Here is a 21,862-nt window from a genome sequence, read left to right as displayed (position 1 = left end):
GCGCATCACCTCACACTTGTCTGCATTAAACTCCATTTGCCACCTCTCAGCCCAGCTCTGTAGCTTATCTATCTCTCTCTGCAACCTACAGCATCCTTCGTCACTATCCACAACTCCACCGACCTTAGTGTCGTCTGCAAATTTACTAACCCATCCTTCTACACACTCATCCAGGTTATTTATAAAAATGACAAACAGCAGCGGACCCAACACCGACCCTTGCGGTACACCACTAGTAACTGGTCTCCAGGATGAACATTTCCCATCAACTACCACCCTCTGTCTTCTTTCAGTGAGCCAATTTCCGATCCAAACTGCTATATCTCCCACAATCCCATTCCTCCGCATTTTGTACAATAGCCTATTGTGGGGAACCTTATTGAATGCCTTGCTGAAATCCATATACACCACATCAACCGGTTTACTCTCATCTACCTGTTTGGTCACCTTCTCAAAGAACTCAATAAGGTTTTGTGAGGCACGACCTTCCCTTCACAAAACCGTGCTGACTATCCCTAATCAATTTATTCTTTTCTAGATGGTTATAAATCCTATCCCTTATAACCCTTTCCAACACTTTACCAACAACTGAGGTAAGGCTCACTGGTCTATAATTACCAGGCTTGTCTCTACTCCCCTTCTTGAACAGGGGAACCACATTTGCCAGCCTCCAGTCATCTGGCACTATTCTTGTAGACAATGACGAGTTAAAGATCAATGCCAAAGGCTCGGCAATCTCCTCCCTGGCTTCCCAGAGGATCCAAGGATAAATCCCATCCAGCCCAGGGGACTTATCTATCTTCACCTTCCTAAGGATTTCTAATACCTCTTCCGTGTGAACCTTAATCCCACCTAGTCTAGTAGCCTGTATCGCAGTATTCTCCTCAACAACATTGTCGTTTTCTAGAGTGAATACTGTTGAAAAATATTCACTCAGTGCTTCCCCTATCTCATCTGCCTCCACACACAACTTGCCACTACTATCCTTGATTGGGCCTAATCTTACTTTCATCATTCTTTTATTCCTTAAATACCTATAGAAAGCCTTAGGGTTTACCCTGATCCTATCCGCCAACAACTTCTCATGTCTCCTCCTGGCTCTTCTGAGGTCTCTCTTTCGGTCTTTCCTGGCTACCTCGTAGCCTTCAAGTGCCCTAACTGAGCCTTCACATCTCATCCTAACATAAGCCTTCTTCTTCCTCTTGACCAGAGATTCCACCTCCTTCATAAACCACGGCTCCCGCACTCTACAGCTTCCTCCCTGCCTGACAGGTACATATTTATCTAGGACACACAGGAGCTTTTCCTTGAATAAGCTCCACATTTCTAATGTGCCCATCCCCTGCAGTTTCCTTCCCCATTCTATGCTCCCTAAATCTTGCCTAATCTCATCGTAATTGCCTTTCCCCCAGCTATAACTCTTGCCCAGTGGTATACACCTATCCCTTTCCATCACTAAAGTAAACATAACAGAATTGTGATCGCTATTACCAAAGTGTTCACCTACTTCCAAATCTAACACTTGGCCAGGCTCATTACCCAGTACCAAATCTACTGTGGCTTTGCCCCTTGTTGGCCTATCTACATACTGTATCAGGAAGCCCTCCTGCACATACTGGACAAAAACTGACCCATCTATAGTACTCGAACTATAGTGTTCCCAGTCAATATTTGGAAAGTTGAAGTCCCCCATGACAACTACCCTGTCTCTCACTCTTATCGAGAATCATCTTTGCTATCCTTTCCTCTTCATCTCTGGAACTATTTGGAGGCCTATGGAAAACTCCCAACAGGGTGACCTCTCCTTTCCGGTTTCTAACCTCAGCCCATACTACCTCAGCTGACGAGTCCCCAAACATCCTTACTGCAACTGTAATACTGTCCTTGACCAACAATGCCACACCTCCGCCCCTTTTACCATCTTCTCTGTTCTTACTGAAACATCTAAATCCCGGAGCCTGCAACAACCATTCCTGTCCCTGCTCTATCCATGTCTCTGAAATGGCCACAACATCGAAGTCCCAGGTACTAACCCATGCTGCAAGTTCACCCACCTTATTCCGGACGCTCCTGGCATTGAAGTAGACACACTTCAATCCAACTTCTTGCTTGCCGGTGCCATCTTGCTTCCCTGAAACTTTATTTCGGACCACCCTACTCTCAACCTTATGTTTTAAAAACCAAAAGAACTGCGGATGCTGTAAATCGGGAACAAAAACAAAGTTGCTGGAAAAGCTCAGCGGGTCTGGTAGCATTTGTGGAAGAGAAAACAGACTTGACATTTCGGGTCTGGTGACCCTTCCTCAGAAGGATTCTGAGGGTCACCGGACCCGAAACATTAACTATGAATATCTTTCTTTTGTCAATTAAATTACAGTTCTCTCAATCTTGTAAGCGTGATGCTTTCTTCAACTTTGACAAAGTTTCTCAAGCTTGGGACATTTGGAGGTTGGTATTTAGCTGGCATTATACTTCAAGACTACAGCGAGGTGAACTCCTGCACATACATGCCTACATTTACGCTTGCTTGATTTAATTCCACTCAAATCAACAGCAACAACGTGCAGTTCACTTGTTTCACCAGTGAACATCTTATTTGATGAAAAAAAATCTTCATTTAGTTTGGAGCTTACTTTTTACCCAGCTTCTCTGTAATCCTAACTTTCCAATCTTCAATTCGCTCACGGACAAGTGCCTTCAGAGGAGCAATATAAACAGCCTAAAAATCATACAAAGATTCAACAACGGTTACAAAATGAAGCTTCAGGAGTCAAATGATCAAATAAATAACAAGTTAGGATAGGTAATAAATATTCAGAGCCTAAGTTTCAAAGAGGATGTATGTGTATATTTTGGGAGACAAGGCTTTTATGATACAGTTTTATAAGGATTTAGAAAAGGCTGAACTTAAATAGCAACCAAATATGCTACAGAGACAAAATTAAACCCAAAGTTACCTTAGAGGTTGGGTATTTGTTGAAAACACGAAATATCGCCAGTTCAGCCGCGACTGTCTTTCCAGACCCAGTGGGAGCTCCAAGTAGTACATTGCTGTCAGAATGATAGAGGGTGTGAAATATCTGAGTCTGGATTGGGTTGAAGTGGGTGAACTTGTACAGTGCTTCATACTCTCGATTTCCCAGAGCATTGATGGGCAATGGCTGCAGATCAAGCAATTCTACAAAGGACAAAAAGCCCAAACATGTAATATCTATGAACATACACACATAACCTGCCAAGATACAACCAAGCAAATAATGTCAAAAGATTAAAACCCATCTAAGGGTATAAAAGACAAGATTTAAATTGCAATGTATCGATCCAAGAGAGGTGGACTGGAATAAGGCAGAAATCACAACCCTTTGACTCAGGTGTGACATTGCTCTCACTTGGTATGGCATTGATTATGGTCACTGTTCACGTGAACCTGAGAGCAATCTCACCAAATGTCTCTGCATTTGTATTTCCAGTTAAAGTCAACAGAAAGTGATTGGAGTTTGAAATGTGGCTGATTTTTGGATCTCTGAATGATGCTTGCTGAGACCACTTGTGATGGTACTGATCATCTACCTGGATGTGACCAGCTGACAGAACTGCATTGCACTGTACTAACAATATAATACTGAATTGAATCTGGGACCAGATTCGCATTGATTAAGCCATTTGAGCGACCTAGAGTGGTGAGCACTATCGGCAGTCTACCAATAATTCATTAATAGGCATGTCATAGCTACATTACCGGTGTGAGGTGGATGTCTCTCTGGCAAAATCAAGTGCTGAAAGTTTATTATGCACACTGCTTCAGCTCCCAGCCACCGATCAGACACAGCCCGGATGTAGTATTGAGAGGGCAATGGCTCAAAAATAGGAATGGTAAACACAAGCAGCTGCGGCTCTTTGGACAATACCTACAATCAATTCAAAAGAAAACAGAAGGTGAAGTACTTTTTCCACTCCCAAAATGCCTTTTAATTTGCAATTGCCTATAAAGCAAACTTTCAAGGCAAAACAAAACAAGTACATCATGCACATGTACAGTGCATATAGATTCTCATCTAGAGTACAGACATTCTGTTAACTGCACTTTGGTCCAAGTTACCCAACTAGCTTTGAAGGAAAGACCCAGCACATGGATACTCTGGCTATTTTGGGTAAAGGGTGAAAGCAAGGGCAAAATAGATGTTGTCATCTTAAGATATGCCTATTTATGTAGCCCACCATTTTGAAGTTAACTGATGATTACCATGATTCAAATGGTTTTGGAAGACACTCAAACATACATCCCAGTATTTAGTGCGCATTGGGAGCAATTCTAATGAAGTGTTATATCGACTTTCAATGAAGGTGTGAAATGTTCTGGCTGGTATACAACAGCACATTTTCCTGATGGCGCCGAAACCAAGATTGAGGTTCTCAGCTGTAGAGGTCCTGTGGAGGAAGTCCAGAAGGGGAGTGATGTCCTATACTTGCACTATGTGAAGGAAGCTGCAGAGGCAGTTAAAAAGGTACCTGTGTATTTAAGTAATTGGCAGAATGGTCAATGACCAGACCAACCTGATTCAAGGTGAATAGCAAAGAAAAAAGGATTACATGGGGAACGAGGACCTGAACATAGTAAATGGTTAGGATCAAGAATGCACTGCCTCAGTGTGCGGTGGAGATGGATTCAGTCATGATTTTCAAAAGGGAATTAGACATTTATTTGAAGAAAATTAACTTTCAGGGCTTTGGGGCAAAAGCTGGGTAAATAGCACTCGCTGATTTGCTATTGGAGAGAGATGGGCTGAACGATTACAGAATTGAAGGAGGTTGCTCCATGGTACTGTTGGCTTTAGATGCGGAAGATCTCCTGAGGTGTGGCATATATCAGCCCTGACTACATGGATTCAGTGTCACCAGAAATTTAATTATTTGACATGAGTAGCCTCACAAATACGCCACTCAATAACAGAATTATCATCGCAACCTCATCTACCATCTAGCCGTACACTGACATCCAAAATTCCCATCACTATTCTGTATTCTTCATAGACATTCTTATCCTCAACGCTCTTCAACCACATGAGGCATTATACACACACCACAAGCTGAAAGACGGTGCTGGCCAAAGTTGAGAGAGGTATCACAATGGCCAGAAGCAGAGCAGGGAACATCCTGTCTAGTCTCTGGTGCTCCAGTATTCTTACAGATTAACAACTATTTCTAATCACAAATCTCTCAATCCAATTCTCACTCAAGTTCCATACGGTCAAAAAACATACGTCATCCAACAATGGCTGAATGCAATACATCAAACTCCATCTAGCTTTTTCACTGGAACTAACTCCCAGGAGCAGAACCCAGCCTATCACCATCCAAACCTCCCACAATATTGGAACAGTAAATGGCACATCACCCTCAGAGGAAAAGGAGGAGGAATAAGGGACAAGGTATTGTGTCAATAGCCAGGGGCTGCAAGTGAGAGACAAGACCACATGTAACTCAGAAATTAGGCTTGAAGAAGGATCATTACAGTGGAGCACAACAGGTACTAAGGCCATATCAGGTGTGAGACTACAGATGCTACCTCATTGAAAGCCAGGGCACAGAGGATTTCTGCTACAATGTAGTTAGGTAAGGACCTCACAAGGCTAGGATTCTGGGGAAGGATTACGAGTGTGACAATCCAAACATTGGTGCAATGGAAAGCTTGCCTGAAAGTTTAGATGCTTGAGGGCTGAAAATGCTCACTTCCTTCACGATTGTTGGTTTCATCGTCAGGTTGGTCAATTCCACCTTCTGGGCCATGGTCTCAAACAGTGTCTGATTTTTGAGACTGTAGCTTTTGCTACAACTATTGCCACTTCCAAAGAAAAATAAAGTGCTACAATAGAAGCTCAGTCAATGCCATGATTGTTCTAAGCTCCTCAGTTGAAAGGTGCTTGCAGAGTTTCACTGATGTACACCGAGTTGACCTTCAACAGGGTGGGCAAAACACAGATCCCAAGGTCCCAAGAGTCAATGGCCTCATGGCATTATCTCTGGACTGTTAATCCATATACCCAGGTAATGTTCTGGGGACACGGGTTTGAATCCTGACATGGCAGTTGGTGGAATTTGAATTCAATAAATATCTGGAATAAAGAGCCTAATGATGACCATAAATCTATTGTGGACTGTTGAAAAAACCCATCAAGTTCACTAGTGCCCTTTAGGGAAGGAAAATGCCATCCAGGCCCACAGCAATGTGGTTGACTCTTAATTCTCCTCTGGACAATTAGGAATGGCCGAGCCAGTGACACCCTCATCCCATGGTTGAAAAAAAAGGTAGTGATGATATGGGAATCATGGAGCAAGAACGGACTGTGCTCTGAACAACTGCATTCATGCACCCTTCCACGGAACTGTTCTAATCTTTACAACCAATAAGTAGGTCAGACAGCTAGAGCCATGCTGAGGTGTATTCTAAGGCAGGGGCAGTATGAAGGAGATCAAAGGAATGAGTGCAGATGCATCAAACAGAGCAATAAGTGGGGAGTGAACAATAAGCATGGCTTAAAATTATACTCACAATATTCAGTGATCGTTTATTTTACTATTCAGCTGGTTGCTACTAGGACTTATGTTAACAACCACTTGTACTTACATAACACGTTTAGGAAAGATCAGCCATGATACTGCACAGAGATTCTTAATGAACTATTTATGATCATCGAGCTTTCCCAGGTTACGGTTTAACTTTTCTATCAACATGGGAATTGCAATTCAACATCTTGTTTTGATGACCTCAAAGACTCTTGATCATCAAAGTATCCAGGAAAAATTGCCAGGTGTGAATTTAAGTGTCGTTTTCCTCTATATTATAAGTTGTGCCTTCAGATTACCTTTTTATTTACTATGTTAGCAGGATTCTTACTTAAGAAGACTCCTATCAAAACTGTTAGGATCAACCATGAATAGTAGGAGTGTTACCCTAATAATGGAATCCAATTCTCTCATTCAAGCCAATCAGCAAAGGACTGATTGACTCGAGGCTGAGCAACAAGGCATATATCAGTAAGATTACTGAAGCAACTTCACCTGTTTACAGGAATGTCCTAAAGGGCTGATCAACAGAATTAAGTATTGCTGTATGGAGCAGTGGGAGATTGTAGATAACACGCATATAGAATATAGAATTGACTTTACAGGCTTATATTTGTTGTTAAATCATGGCATACCCTTAGCAGTGTTGTGTGTGGTTAAATTGAACAACTTTCACTCGTCTTCCCAATTTGGTAAATAAAAACACATTTCCTGCAAGAAATGCATTGTAGCAATACATCAATTCTACGTCACTATGGTAGCCACCAGACACAAACTTGGTGGGTGTGGGGAAATAGCTTGACTGTATTAGGTTACATCTTACCTGCTTCTTTTGGAGGAGGAAGTATTCGGAGTGATATATGTGGTCATTCACAGGATCTTCCACCCAAATCCACCAAGGTTCACCAACAGATCCATGAGTCTGACGGAATAAAGACAATCAATCAATTAAATTCAGGACTGCAGCACAATTTAAAGCAGTTTGAGGGAAATGAAGTCAGTGTCAGGGAAAGATAAATAAAAATAAAATATTTTGGGTGCTTCAGACCTGAAATAAAGGTAGAAAAGTTTGGAGAAACTCAGGAGGTCTGACAGCATCTGTGGAGAGAGAAGTTTATTTATCCTGTCAGCTTGTGTATGCGTGAGTGGGTGAGAGAGTGAAAGGAAAAGGGAATTTATAACGGGATTAGTGTTTTTATTTGTAGTACTACATGCAGAGGCTTTACGATTATTTACCTGCAGTTGGTTTAATATTTGTAATAAGTAGTGATTCTAGTTCCAGACAAAAGTCTGGCTTACGTTTCTATCAACCTAGGTCTGGAAGTCAGGTAATTTAGGGAACTTTGTGATCTTTTTAAAAATAAAAATAAAAATTAACTTTTGTGACGACTTGGAATAACGGTATGATTTCCAGCATGATACCCCAATTAGTCAGAACAGTACATTAACATCTCATTATTAGCTAATCTTGACTCAGGTAGTGAAGTGAAACTAGATCGTGACAATTCCTAACATGACAATTTCAACGTGCCAGCTCTCCAGCAGTTTCTCCAGTCATCCACTTGTGACAGCATTTCCCAACATCTCATGGCACACTTCGTGGGCAGCAACCACCTGTACCTTTTGTTCACAGACAATGACAGTGGAAATGTACCAGCCTCACCACATCGTTTTGGCACATCACTTATAATAGGTCACTACTTCAACATTGCACTTGGAACTCACCAATACCTTACATTACAATTCTGTAGTCAGGAGAGAGTGCATGCAGGAACTGGATCCCATCTTGTGCATCAGAGCAGGGGTCTCACCTCTTAGCTTGGCTGCTTCATGTTCAGTTTAAATGCATAATCTGTCTTGCCCTGACTTTTACCACAGATACAACGCCAGGCAGCAAGTCACGTTTGCCAATGATGAATGATCAAGGATGTGAACTTGTTGCTGCATGGCCCCGTGCAATGACAGTGCCGTGCCTGCAGCTTAAATGGCAAACAAGCTAAATGTGCTCCAACTAAATGGCCATATTTCAATGTCTGAGGGAAAAAGTCCTCAGTCAAGTCAAAGGGATTGCTGTCAGTTAGGGATCCTGTCAGTTAGTTCAAGGGCATTGTGTGATATCTGTCTGTGGGCTTGGTTTGTCAGCTACTTGGGCATTTAGGTCCAGGGGTTCAACACCGTTATAGTCCAAGAGTGGATGATGATCAGTCATGCAGGACCAGTGCAACAACTCCAGAAATTCACGGTAAGACAGTCGAGGAGTCTTGTCATTCATCAGTCAGGGCTGCTTTTCCAAGTCACTCGGAGTTCGTCCTGCTCACAGTATTTAATATCTTTCACAGCTGGGCTGTAAATATGACACCAGCACCAGGAATCTCAGAAGGTCTTAGCAGAGGCGAACACTTTGCTACTGGTGAACCAAAGATAGTGTGAACTGGCAACATGGCGCATACCGAATGAGGGTGGCGGGGAGAACTGTATGAGATAACTCGCTAGAGAGGTCAGAGAAAGTGCTCCATAAGAATCTCCTCAAAATTCACACTTAGCCACTTGGAAAATTCAGGTTTGCTAGGTTCTACCACAATACACTCATCTCAAAAATACAATTTATATATTTTTCCCCAGTTTATTTCTAGCTGGGACATGAGATTTCTGCAACAATGCACCATTCCAATTGACTTTTGTTATATTTATATTATTTTAGCACTCCCTGGGCTTCCTTTATTTACACTGCGACATATAATGCAGAAACAAACCTTGCAGGCAGGAATGACCTCACGGGAGGAGCATGGCTGGGAAGCAACATCAAAGAAACAAAAACTCCAGTACATGGCAAATCCTGTGCCTTCTTATCCTCAAAAGTTATGTGGTATCAGCCTTCAACACAAGCATTATGCAGAGCCTTTTCTAACTTACGTCGTTATTGAATGTATCAAAGTGATGAGCAGTTGATGACTCAAAAGTAAGCACTTGAAATGATGTTAATTGTGAATTTTTGAAGCTATTAATTGCAATTACAGACACATTGGAGAGGTATTATCAGTAAGGGACCTTATTTTTACATGCAGTAATTTCTAACTTGCAAATTGTACCTTTCCCCCCCAAACTCTTCCCTTTAAATTTAAGTTTTGATGACCTGTTTTAACATCAAACCTTAATTCATCAGCACAGTTGCATCTGCTTCTTTCAACATATGCACAATACGCAGATTCTTCTTTCATTGGTGAAGTTTAAATGTTTAATTATTTTTAATCCAAATAAATGAGAAGTGGCAATACCATCCCCATCTTCATCTAGTAATTATTTACACTGGAGGCATCAAAACAAACCTAAAGTCAGTAAATTATATAGAACTGCAGGGAAAAGTAAAATCACTCTTCTTTTTCTCTGCAGTTCTTTATGATTTCAGGAGATACCAGCAACGAAAAGTGAGCCATCCCTCCATAGAGGGACAAAGTAATGATCTCAATTTAAGTCAGCAACCAGGTCAAGAGCAGCATCCAGCTCTAAGTTCTCCACCTTTCAGTAGAATTCTACAGTTCTAAGAAACAGTCTGGTCTCAGACTCACATCTGCGGAAAATGATGATCTATGGGCAGAACTCAACTTCATTGGTCTTCTTGTGACTGACTTTGAGATAGCTCACAAGTGAGCTTCTAGCATAAATTCTGGTTTCCCCCCAGTTAACTTTTACTATTAATTAAAGGGTTCTGACTTCTCCAATATTAAGCTATTTATTAATCCCCATGACGTTGATTCCACCTGCGGGGGACTGTGCGGAGTTTGCACATTCTCCCTGTGTCTGCGTGGGTTTTCTCCGGGTGCTCTGGTTTCCTTCCACAGTCCAAAGATGTGCAGGCTAGGCGGATTGGCCATGCTAAATTGCCCATAGTGTTCAGGGATGTGCAGATTAGGTGGGTTAAAGGGGGATGGGTCTGGGTGGGATGCTCTGAGGGTTGGTGTGGACTCGTTGGGCCGAAGGGCCTGTTTCCACACTGTAGGGATTCTATGAAACCCAGGTTTGATTCTGTGAAGGTCTAATGAACTGCTTAGTTAGTTTTTTTGATATAGATCACGTTGATATACAGTGCACCCTTCACAAAATCTAAATGGAGCAAGTTGAGCTACTTCACTATCACATGATCCAAAGATCATGTCTTGTTACACTGTCAATTTCATAAGAACATAAACCAAAATATGGCTGCATGCATTAAAAGTTACTGAACTCCTAAATATGGGACTGGACTTGGGCACATAAATACAATTCAAATCTACCAATAAACATTACAAGTATTTATCTGTTAGAAGTGCTCTAACAGTCTAACAATGATCTTTTGTGGAATACAGTGAAATTAAAGATGAATTAAGCAAGGACGTGTTGTTTATTTAAACTTTCCTTAATAGCAAGCCTGCATGAGAAAATTAGAATAGTCGTGTGAAAGTCTTGTTTCTGATTTATGCCTCATTTTACAAAAATCACATATTCCAGATGATCTTTAATTGCTATTTTAATTGTCAAAGTTCTAAAATGTTGAAGGAAATGGACACTTGTTTTTTTTATAATTAGTTTTTAAAAATGCACATGGCCACATGGAGAATGCTTCTATTCTAGAAAATAAAGTGTCATTTGTCATGTGAAGCACTTCATAACATTTTAATAGCTTATTTCTATCAAGTACTTCGGATATCTCCTCAAACAGTGAAAAAGCAGCAAACAACAGATCCTGAAAATATAAAACAGTTGGGATACTCTTCAAAGGGAGCACTTTGAATACCCAGTGGAATTCTGTGCATCATAATACTATTTCGCATATAGTTAAAAGTCATGTATATGGTGCACAGACAGCACTGTTAAAACTGAATGTAACGCTTAACTTACTGTAACATTTCTGAAGTCTCAGGTGTGTTTAAATTGCTTGTGTGTATCAAAATTAAGGTAAGAGGAAAAACAAACTAGTTCAGGTTATATTGCATTAGTTTCTATCAAGGTGTAAACAGCACCCCTATAACTGATCAACAGGGTGTAATAAGGTCTATCACCAAGTTAATGTTTACACACTGCTTCATTTTTAACTGTTGTTTGAGTTCAAGGGAAATGACCCTTGTGCTTACCAAAATTAAGCACACATTTTATTGTGTTCAAACTTTAAATGTTTCTTGGTTTTTCTGCCAGAAGTTATTCAAAAAGGCATATATACATTGTAGGCTATTACATTTCAAAGAAAGGATAAACCAAACATACTTGTAATTATTTAAATTTCGATGTATCTTTAAGAAAGGAGGAACAAGGAACTAGGGTACGTTAGTCCAAATTTATCTGTTAAATAAATGCTTGAAGGTATTTTAAGAAAACTTTGGAAATACACTGAAAGATCATAGCACAATCAGGTACAGTCAAAATGGCTTTATGAAAGAGAAATTATGCTTGACAAATTTATTAGAAATTTCGAGAATGTAATTTGTTGTGTAGGTAAAACATACCCAAAGGATGTATATATGTGGATTTTCAAAAGACAATTGACAAAGTGCCACATACAATGCTTATTTCAAGATAAAGGCTCGTGGAGTTGGGAGTTATACTAACTTGGATACAGGATTGGTTTCAGAACAGGAAACAGAATAATAATAAAAACTGTATATTTTGCAAGTTGGCAAGCTGTGACACCTATTATTCAATTATATCTTTGTCCAGCCTTCTCAATTCTCCATTTTGATTGTGTCGATGCCCATTTCCAAGTTATTTGGATTTATCATCTTTTTGCATGTATTAAATACAAACTGTTGTCATCAAGAACAAAGTTTTTTTTTCCCTCACAGACTGAATGCCTCAGCTCCCTCTAGCTGTGAGTTTAATCAAAGTGATTAACTTACAAAAGCACAAAAGCTTGCAAAAACTTACCCAGTTCATTCAAAAGGAAGCCATCATCTAAATTAGCGCTTCAAAAGTTAGAAAATATGATTAAAAGCACTTCAAAGCAAGAGCTTCTACTTTATGCCTTAACAGTACATTAAAACATAGGGCTCAAAATTCATAGTACATAGCTTTTTTTTTTACAATCTTTCTTTTACCAATCCCGCTCAAAAATAAACTTTTATTTTAAGTATATGCAATACTGCAGGTCACTAAAAGTGAGTTGTAGTAATTAGTAATGAAATCTTTGCATGTTTTGCTATCATCATGGCTTTTATATTTACCTGATCATGCCATTTGAAATCAGGAGTAACGGTTAGTCGGACCCGAAGGACAGTGCGCGTGATAGGTTGGATGCTCGCTTCCAGAGCTATGGAAGGAATTTCATGAACGCATTGCTTCACCTTTAACCCAATGTTCACATGATGTAGCATGTGGCCTAGACGATAGAATAAAATTTGGATGAACAAATGCATATGATTTAACAAACAATCGGCAAGTGCCCACAACCAAATACAGAAATGGAAGTAACTTTCTTTGAAATATGCCAATATAAATTACATTTCCCTATGGTCTGCCTTCTAATATTATTTAACATTCTGCTTTTCAAATGTGGCTTATCCCTGGTGATATTTAAAAATAGTAATTCTGCCACCTGTGGATACATATTCAATTTTTTACATGTTTCCTTCAAAGGGTAAAACACTACTTTCCTTCTCAAGAAAACTTTATTCTGAAATTTTCATACAAATTCTTGTACCAAAATATTTGCTTAGCTGGAAGGTTGGAGACAAATAAATCCAGCCTCAATATACTTCCATTAAAAATAAACAAACTACTGCTTGTAAAAACTCAGGCAAATAGACACATACCACTGCAAAAATAAACTCAGACATGAAGCTAAAAGCATCTGGCATCTACTAAAACCTCATTGTATTGAAGTTTCCATGTACTTCTCAATCGTATTAGACACATGCTCACATAATCCCTAGACCGCTAACAGGTTTAAGGCTTTTTCAAGTTCTCACTGTGGCTCTAAAACAAACACTATCATAATAGTGTTTATAATAGAATACAAAATATATTTCATACTTTCTCACTCATAGTTCAAATACCATTTAAAAAATATCTTAACCTAATTTTAAATTTAATTTTACTCTAAATTTAAAAATATGTGTAATTTACCTTATTTACCCTTTTCCTCCCTCTGGTAACCATCATATGCTTGGGTGGTAGGAACACCTGTCAAAAATCTGTGTTTTCTGGCTGTGAACACCTTCATTAACTAAGATTACCTTGAAAATGAAAATCGGGATAATTGAGGAGGCATTGGCATAGTGGTCAGAGGCAATGGGAACTGCAGATGCTGGAGAATCTGAGATAACAAAGTGTGGAATTGGATGAACACAGTAGGCCAAGCAGCATCTTAGGAACACAAAAGCTGACGCTTCGGGCCTACGCCCTTCATCAGAAAAAGCCATCAGAAAAAAACCTTGTTCTGATGAAGGGTCTTGGCCTGAAACGTCAATTTTTGTGCTCCTAAGATGCTGCTTGGCCTGCTGTGTTCATCCAGCTCCACACTTTGTTAACTGGCATAGTGGTAATGTTATTAGACTCATAATCCAGAATCCAAAGACAATGTTCTGGAGAGGTGGCTTGGAATGTCACCATGGCAAACAACGAAATGTGAACTCAACAAAAAAAAATCTGGAGTTAAAAGCTAATCTAATGGCAACAATGTAACCACTGTCAATTGTCATAAAACCCATCTGGGTCATTAATGTCATTTAATGGGGGAAATGCTGTCCTTAAAATGTTGTGGCCTACATTTGATCCAAATCCACCGCAGCGTGTTGGATCCTTAGGTAACTAGGGATGGGCAATAAATGATGGCCTAATGAAGAGGCAGCCACACCCCACAAATAAATGATTAAAAGGTAACAAAACATGGCTATATCGAATTATGTATAATTGTGCATAACACAATTAGGAAGAATGTCATCGTCTTAGAGAAGGTACAGAAGAGGCTTGCAGAACATTGTTAGGGATTTGGCACTTGTGTTATTATTTTTTATGTATATGTGGAGAGATTAGAGGAACTGAGAAGTTTAGTGAAATGACTGACAGAGGTATTTGGGAAGTAGTTTTGATGGAGCATGGAGTGAGAATTTCGATACCCGAATGACCAGAATTTGTAGATTATGACATAACTGTTACAGCACCATTTTCCCCTGACCTGAAATGATGATGGACAATGTTCACAGGAAATTTCTGAAGATAATTTAAATTGTACTCAAAACTGAACAATTTTCAATGATATGAGGAAAAAAATGTGGTGTGGCATTAAGTTGGAAAGATCCTTCAAAGAGCCAGCAGAGACATCACAGGCTAATGACCTCTCCCCATGCTGCAAAAACTCCAAGCTTCTAGCTAACATCTCTGCACATATAGAAAATTTGTGTCCTTTTACTTTCTTTTCGCCGTTTATGTCACACACCGGTCAATAGGATTGTCAAAGAATAATCCATTTGCATTGCCGTACAATGTGTTTACACATTAGAAGTGGACGGTATTGTCATGTGCGCACAGTTATGGGAGTAGTTGAGTATAGTGAGAATTGTATAAGGTCACTATGCCCAGTGCCATCTTAGGTACAAAGGTACCAGGTACAAAATAGAAAAATAAAGAAACAAAGTAAAAGTTAAATGTTTCGGTTCTTCTTAATATTAAGTAGAAAAATGATGAAATAAAGTTTAAATTTCAACAGTTTTTCTTAAGTGGTTAGCCATGTTAGGCTAATTTGTAATATGTATTAAAATCTAACTCCAATAACAAAATTGAGAATTTCATGTATCTTATTCATTTCTCAAATCAATAAGGTACAATTACTTCCAACTTACAACTAAACTGAAATTTTGCAAAGAACTGTACTTGATGTTATAAGTTTTGTTTTAGATGCTAGACTTACATGCTATAATGAGTTCAGTTAACTCAAAATGGCATAGCAGTCTGGCTAACTAAATTGCATTCAACTAATTGCAATTAAAAACAACTTCTAATTCTGCAAGCAATCAAAACCTTTACATACAGAAATACATCCAATGTATAAATAGGGATGTGTTGAAAAACAACAAAGGGCATTGAGTATCAAAGTGTCAAGTACTGTGTACGTGTATGTTGGTAAGCAGGCTATCTATACTTGGCATTCACAAGTGTAAAAAGAGATCTCCTTTATATTCAATTTGACCTGTTTAAAGGTTGCATTTTCACCTTGTAATTCAGCTGACACCAAATAAATTGTGCTTTAGCAAAACCATTTAACATTTTTGTAACCATATTCTTACCAATTGCTGTAAATATACCAGTTTGTTATACGCAAATTTCACAACCTGCAAGTAAGCAAGGCACTTATAAAAACACCACTGTCAGTGATGCAGCATCATGTGACAGAAAAAGAAAGTATTATTGTTAAACATAGACCTCTTCAAAAGTTTCAATTTTTTACATTATTTGGAAGCACATACAGAGACCAAAATACTACAGAACAGCTTCTTTATTTCTTCACACACAGTTTGCTTCTCCGTTTAAATATGTTCTTCTTATCCTTTGAGCTGGCTCTTATTTATTTATATAAATCAACTTGGCCAGACATCCTGTGCCAACACTTCCAAGGCTGGTAGGACTTCGACCTGATTTTCTGGTAGGGACATTACCACTGTGTCACAAGAGCCCCAAACTACCTGATCAGATTAACTAGATCACCTAAACAAAACGGGACTTGAACCCATACATAAGGGCACTATCACTGTGCCAGAAGAGCCCTTCAATTGTGGAGTTTCAATATTTAATCTTTCTTTATATCCAGAAGTGTTCTTACACACAACTGAACTCTATCACCAAACTGCCCATGGTGTTTTTTTTCATCTGTTAACCACTTTAAGTATTTTCTAATCAACCCAATGAATTTCTAATATTTGTTTGTTGCGTTATCTTCAACTGCTATGCAGTTAGCATTCTAATAACAGTGACTTAATCAGGTTGATGCAGGGATATGGTGGAGTACCCAAACTGCACCCTCCTGCCCAATCAAACGTCCCATGCGCCCTCCAAATCCATGTACAGGTGTCATTAAATTCTGCATTCATTAAATGTTTACCAATGGTTTCAGGCATTAGAGGACTTTTAAGATAATCTTACCTATTTCATCCTTGCGCATGTCCTTCATCTTATCTATGGTGAGTTTCTTTTCCTCCAATTTTGCAAGCACATGACCTGGCAAAACCGAGAATTGGCGCAGTGGATTGCACCATCCCCACAATCTCCTGTCAATTATCTTGCACAAATTCAATAATCGGTATGTCATTGCAGGCCATCGCCTTCTCAGGGCAATTTCGAAAAGTGCTCGTACAATACGGGCTGCATTCTGCAAATGAATCAAGGGAAAAAAAATTGAATTAAATGATTGGAATTGATAAATTAACTTTATCTGCAAAAACTCTGACTGCAAACATAACCAATTACCTTGTCTATCAACTTTAAGTTTCAACAACATTTCATAGCAAATTATTTCATCATAGATTGGCATAGGTTATTATAAATAAAACTTTATGATGCTAGTCCTGATAATTATTTCAGCAGCATTTAATAAAACTCCAAATGTGTTCAGAGATTCAGAAAAATCTATGAATCTCAATGCTCTTTACTGGTCAGCAACTCTGCTGGTGTAGTGCGTTGTATTCGAAGAACCATATTTTAAATTTCATCTAACCACAGTGTTTCAAACTTGTGTATCCTCTATTCAGCGAGCAGTACAGGCAATTGTGAAGAAGTTAGTAAATGAAGAAGATTTTTAGAGAAATTCAAGTTTGCATTGGGTTGAACATGAAAAGCTGGAAGCTAATTAGGGAATGAATAGTGTTTCAGCAGCAGATAAACTGAGGCAAAATATGGAAATAGCAGTCGGCAGCGTTTCTAATGGTACAAATGTAATCATACACTCGTTGTGGGATCATAAATGGCATCACATTTAAAAACAAACAAACAGTCTGGTTCAGTCCTCAATTATCCTAGAATATTTAATATACACTAAGGAGGAAGACAGGACTTTCCTTGTACATCATCGCACATAAAACCTGGTTCATCTGACAAAGCAAAATTCTTTCAGTTTGTCAGTGGTTGGAATGTGGTTTAAGGTGAGCTGCATTACTTGTACCTGCAATTTACAGGTTCACCAAAATGCTTTGCTAGTTGAGGTTGGAATATAGGTGTAGCCTGATGTGAGCTTGCCTCCACTAGGGTGTGTGCACAATAATATATCAAGTTCATGTCTAAAACCCTATTATGTCTATATTCTGAGCAAATTGCTACTACCGTAATTAGTGGAGCTCTCATGCCCACAATTGGCAGATACTAACTACATCAGATATCTTCATATAACTTCTGCATTGGATGCATTTTAAATTCGATTCAGTCAGGGAGTAGAGCTAAGTGTGGTGTCTATCACCAAGGAGAAGGTGCTAGAAAAAGTGAATGGCCTGAAGGTGGATAAATTGCCTGGACCAGATGGACTATACCCAAGACTTCTTAAAGAGACAGCTGAAGAGACAGTGGAGGTGTTAGTAGTGATCTTTCAGGAAATACTTGAGTCAGGGAGGGTCCCACAGGACTGGAAAATCGCTAACGTGACACCCCTGTTTCAAAAGGGAGTAAGGCAAAAGACTGAAATTATAGGCCGATTAGCCTAACCTTGGTCACTGGTAAGATTTTACAGTCCAATGATTTGGATGAAATTTCTGAATACTTGAAAATGCATTGTAAAATAGATCAAAGTCAGCATGGCTTCATCAAGGGGACATTATGCCTGACAAGTCTGTTAGAATTCTTTAGGGAATAAATGAGCAGGTTAGACCAAGGAGAGCCAATGGATGTTATCTGCCTGGACTTCCTGAAGGCCTTTGACAAGGTGCACACAGAAGGCTGCTGAATAAGATAAGGATCCCTGGTGTTAAGAGGAAAGATACTAGCACGGATAGAAGATTGGCTGTGTGGCAGAAAGCAGAGAGTGGGGTTAAGAGAGTCTTTCTCAGGATGGCAACTGATGACAAGTGGTGTTCCACAATGGTCAGTGTCAGGACAACAATTTTTCACTTTATACATTAAAGATCTAAGTGAAGGAACTGAGGGCATTCTGGCTAAGTTTGAGTTTGATATAAAGATAGGTGGAGGGACAGGTAATAATGAGTATGTGCAGAGGCTGCAGGAGTATTTGGACAGGCTAGGAGAATGGGCAAAGAAGTGGCAGATGGAGTACAAAGTGGGAAAGTGTGAGGACATGCCCTTTGTTAAGATGAATAGAGATATGGACTATTGTCTAAATGGGGAGAAAATCCAGAAGTCTGAAGTACAAAGAGACTTGGGAGTTCTAGTCCAGGATTATCTCAACGTAAACTTGCAGGTTGAATCAGTAAGGCAAATGCAACTTCAGTATTTATTTTGAGAGCACTTGAATATAAAAGCAGGGATGTACTTCTGAGGCTCTATAAGTCTCTGGCCAGGCCACATTTTGAGTATTGCGTGCAGTTGGAGGGCAGCACAGTGGCTCAGTGGTTAGCACTAGAGCCTCACAGCGCCAGAGACCCGGGTTCGATTCCAGCCTCGGGTGGAGTTTGCACATTCCCCCGTGTCTGTGTGGTTTCCTCCGGGTGCTCCGGTTTCCTCCCAGAGTCCAAAGATGTGCAGGCTAGGTGGATTGGCCATGCTAAATTGCCCGTAGTGTTCAGGGGCGTGTGAGCTATAGGGGGATGGGTCTGGGTGGGGCGGTGTGGACTTGTTGGGCCGAAGGGCCTGTTTCCACACTGTAGGGAATCTAATCTAATCTAATCAGTTTTGGGCCCCATATCTCAGGAAAGACGTACTGGCCCTCGAATGGGTTCAGAGGCTGTTCACGAGAATGGTCCCATGAATGGAAAGCTTAACATATGAGGTACGTTAGATGACTCTGGGTCTATGCTTGATGGAGTTTAGAAAGATGAGGGGGGATCTAATTGAAACTTACAGAATATCGAATGGCCTGGACAGAGTGGATGTTGGGAAGAGGTTTCCATTGGTAGGAGAGACTAGGATCCGAGGGCATAGCCTTATAGTAAAGGGAAGGCCTTTTAGAACAGAGATCAGGAGAGACTTCTTCAGTCATAGAGTGGTGAATCTGTGGAATTCACTATCACAGAAGGCTGTGGAGGCCAGGCCATTGAGTATATTTAAGACTGAGATAGCTAGGTTCTTGATTGTCAAGGGAGATCAAGGATTTCAGGGAAAAAGTGGGAAAATGAGGTGGAGAAACTTATTAGTCATGAATGGCGGAGCAGACTCAATGGGCTGAAAGACCTAACTTCTGCTCCTAAGTCTTATGGTCTTATTCTAAGGTTGTCATGACATGAAATTCAAATTTCTTGAATGGATCATATACATGTATCATTTTGCAGTTTTACGCAAATCCTAGAATCCCTGCGCTATGGAAACAGGCCATTTAGCCCATTGAGTCCACACCAACCCTCTGAAGAACATTCCATCTAGATCCACCCTATGCCTGTAACCCCTGTATTTCCCATGGCTAATCCAACCAACCCACATCTCCCTGAACACTGTGGCAAATAAGCATAGTCAATCCACCTAACATGCACATCTTTGGACTATGAGAGGAAATCAGAGCACGCAGAGGAAACCACGCAGACACTGGGAGAATGTGCAAACTCCACACAGACTGTTGTCTGAGGCTAAAGTTGAACCCAAATCCTTGCTGCTGTGATGCAGCAGTGCTAACCACTAAGCCACCCTGAGTTCTTTTGTGAAGTGAAATAATTATTTGCTGGGCCAACAGACTTGCTCAATGTTCACCTTGAGTACTCTTCACTTTTTGGGGAAATAAATGATTGTTTTAACAGTCAGGAACACTGGCATAACAACTGGCTGAGAAACAAGAGGTAGTCCTGCAACTTGAGTGTTCACATTAGTCTACAAATTGGAATCTCTGCATAAAGCTCACAAAGTTCTGAAGAAATCACCTTACATTAGTTAACATTATTTGTCTCATTATCAATAATGTTAGTCAAACTAACTCTCATATATGATAGGAAACAATAAAATGTATTCTGACACTGTAAGTTGGGGTAGCTCATGTTGTTCTCATATATTAGTCATTTGAAGACCAGAAAAATGTCGAGTAGCTCAACTTTCTTCACGTACATGATAAAATGCAGTACTCACTAGCAAGAAACTAAACAACACTATAAAGCTGAGGAGGTAATAAAGTAGCTATGGCTTGATGAGGTTCCCACAGAGAAAAGAAAACAAAGTTGTGCTATGCTTAATTAAAGTAAAATCAAAATTAAAAAGCATCCAATGCAGAAGTTATGGAAGGTATCCGATGTGGTTACTATGTGCCAATTGTCAGCTTGAGAGCTCCACTAATTACCATAGTAGCAATTTGCTCAGAATACAAACATAAGTTTTTAGACATGAACTTGATATATTATTGTGCATAGTTCTTGTGATCCATATAAAAGTTATTCTTTTCTAGGTAGTTATCCAGATGTTCAAGGCTGGGTTCAATTACTTCTGATTTTTATAGCTTCCAAAAAGGTTGCAATTTTAAGATGAACATTCAGGGATATTTGATATGTAATCTTGCGAAAAGAAAATTACTTCTACAATTTCACATTTATTTCATCTTATTTGAATGTTCTTAACTTACACAGTAAAGAACTTATTCAAAAAACATTCCCTCACTTCAGCTTCATTGTTCCAGCACAGAAAATTACACCATCAGGTTTGTGCAACCTCGCAGGAGAGGTATTATGGGAGGCATAGTACTTTTGTCACTTGACTAATAATCCAGAATCCTGGGCTAAAAAGGTGGTGAAATTTGAATGCTATGAAAGAATCTGGAGTTAAATTTTTAAAACAAGCCAGTTTAATGGCATCCTTGTAACCATTTTTGATTGTCATTAAAAACAAGTCTTCAATTTTGGGGAAGTAAGTGTGTCAATATCACAGAGTCTGGTACATACAATCGGGGGCAAAATTAAGGCACTTGGCTGTTCCAGTCTTCTCCAGCATTCAACAAAATCATGGCTTATTTCATTTTAACCTCAATTCTACACTCATACATATTTCTACAAGTTTTGTCATTTTATTATTTTTGTAACCTCTAGTCTTTCTGGTTGTTTGCTTTTGGATCTGTATTTTCTGTCCAATCGTGTCTATATGATTCCAGAGCTCATAAATGGTCTCTGGAGATTTGGGGATGGGCAATAAATGCCAGCCTACCCAGTGATACTCTCCTTCCACGAGAGTAAATATAAATGTAAATTGAGTTATAGTCTCCTTCTCTTCT

The 21,862-nt window shown here is 39.6% G+C and overlaps 1 protein-coding gene across 1 annotated transcript in view; it reads right to left on the bottom strand.

Annotated features, from left to right (window-relative positions):
* The window catches only part of ascc3 (activating signal cointegrator 1 complex subunit 3), a 507,536-nt gene that overhangs the window by 157,669 nt on the left and 328,005 nt on the right, over positions 1 to 21,862 (bottom strand). Inside the window, exons 22-27 of the mRNA XM_059645261.1 lie at positions 16,669 to 16,894; positions 12,756 to 12,910; positions 7,388 to 7,486; positions 3,740 to 3,908; positions 2,958 to 3,178; positions 2,634 to 2,719 (exon numbers count right to left, since the gene is read on the bottom strand). Coding sequence (XP_059501244.1) covers positions 2,634 to 2,719; positions 2,958 to 3,178; positions 3,740 to 3,908; positions 7,388 to 7,486; positions 12,756 to 12,910; positions 16,669 to 16,894 — 956 coding nt within the window. The remainder of the gene's footprint in view (positions 1 to 2,633; positions 2,720 to 2,957; positions 3,179 to 3,739; positions 3,909 to 7,387; positions 7,487 to 12,755; positions 12,911 to 16,668; positions 16,895 to 21,862) is intronic.

This window comes from Stegostoma tigrinum, chromosome 4, assembly GCF_030684315.1.
Source record: "Stegostoma tigrinum isolate sSteTig4 chromosome 4, sSteTig4.hap1, whole genome shotgun sequence".
In the NCBI taxonomy this organism is placed as follows: domain Eukaryota; kingdom Metazoa; phylum Chordata; class Chondrichthyes; order Orectolobiformes; family Stegostomatidae; genus Stegostoma; species Stegostoma tigrinum.
Note: the sequence above shows the minus strand (reverse complement) of the source record. Positions and strands in the feature narration are given on the sequence as shown.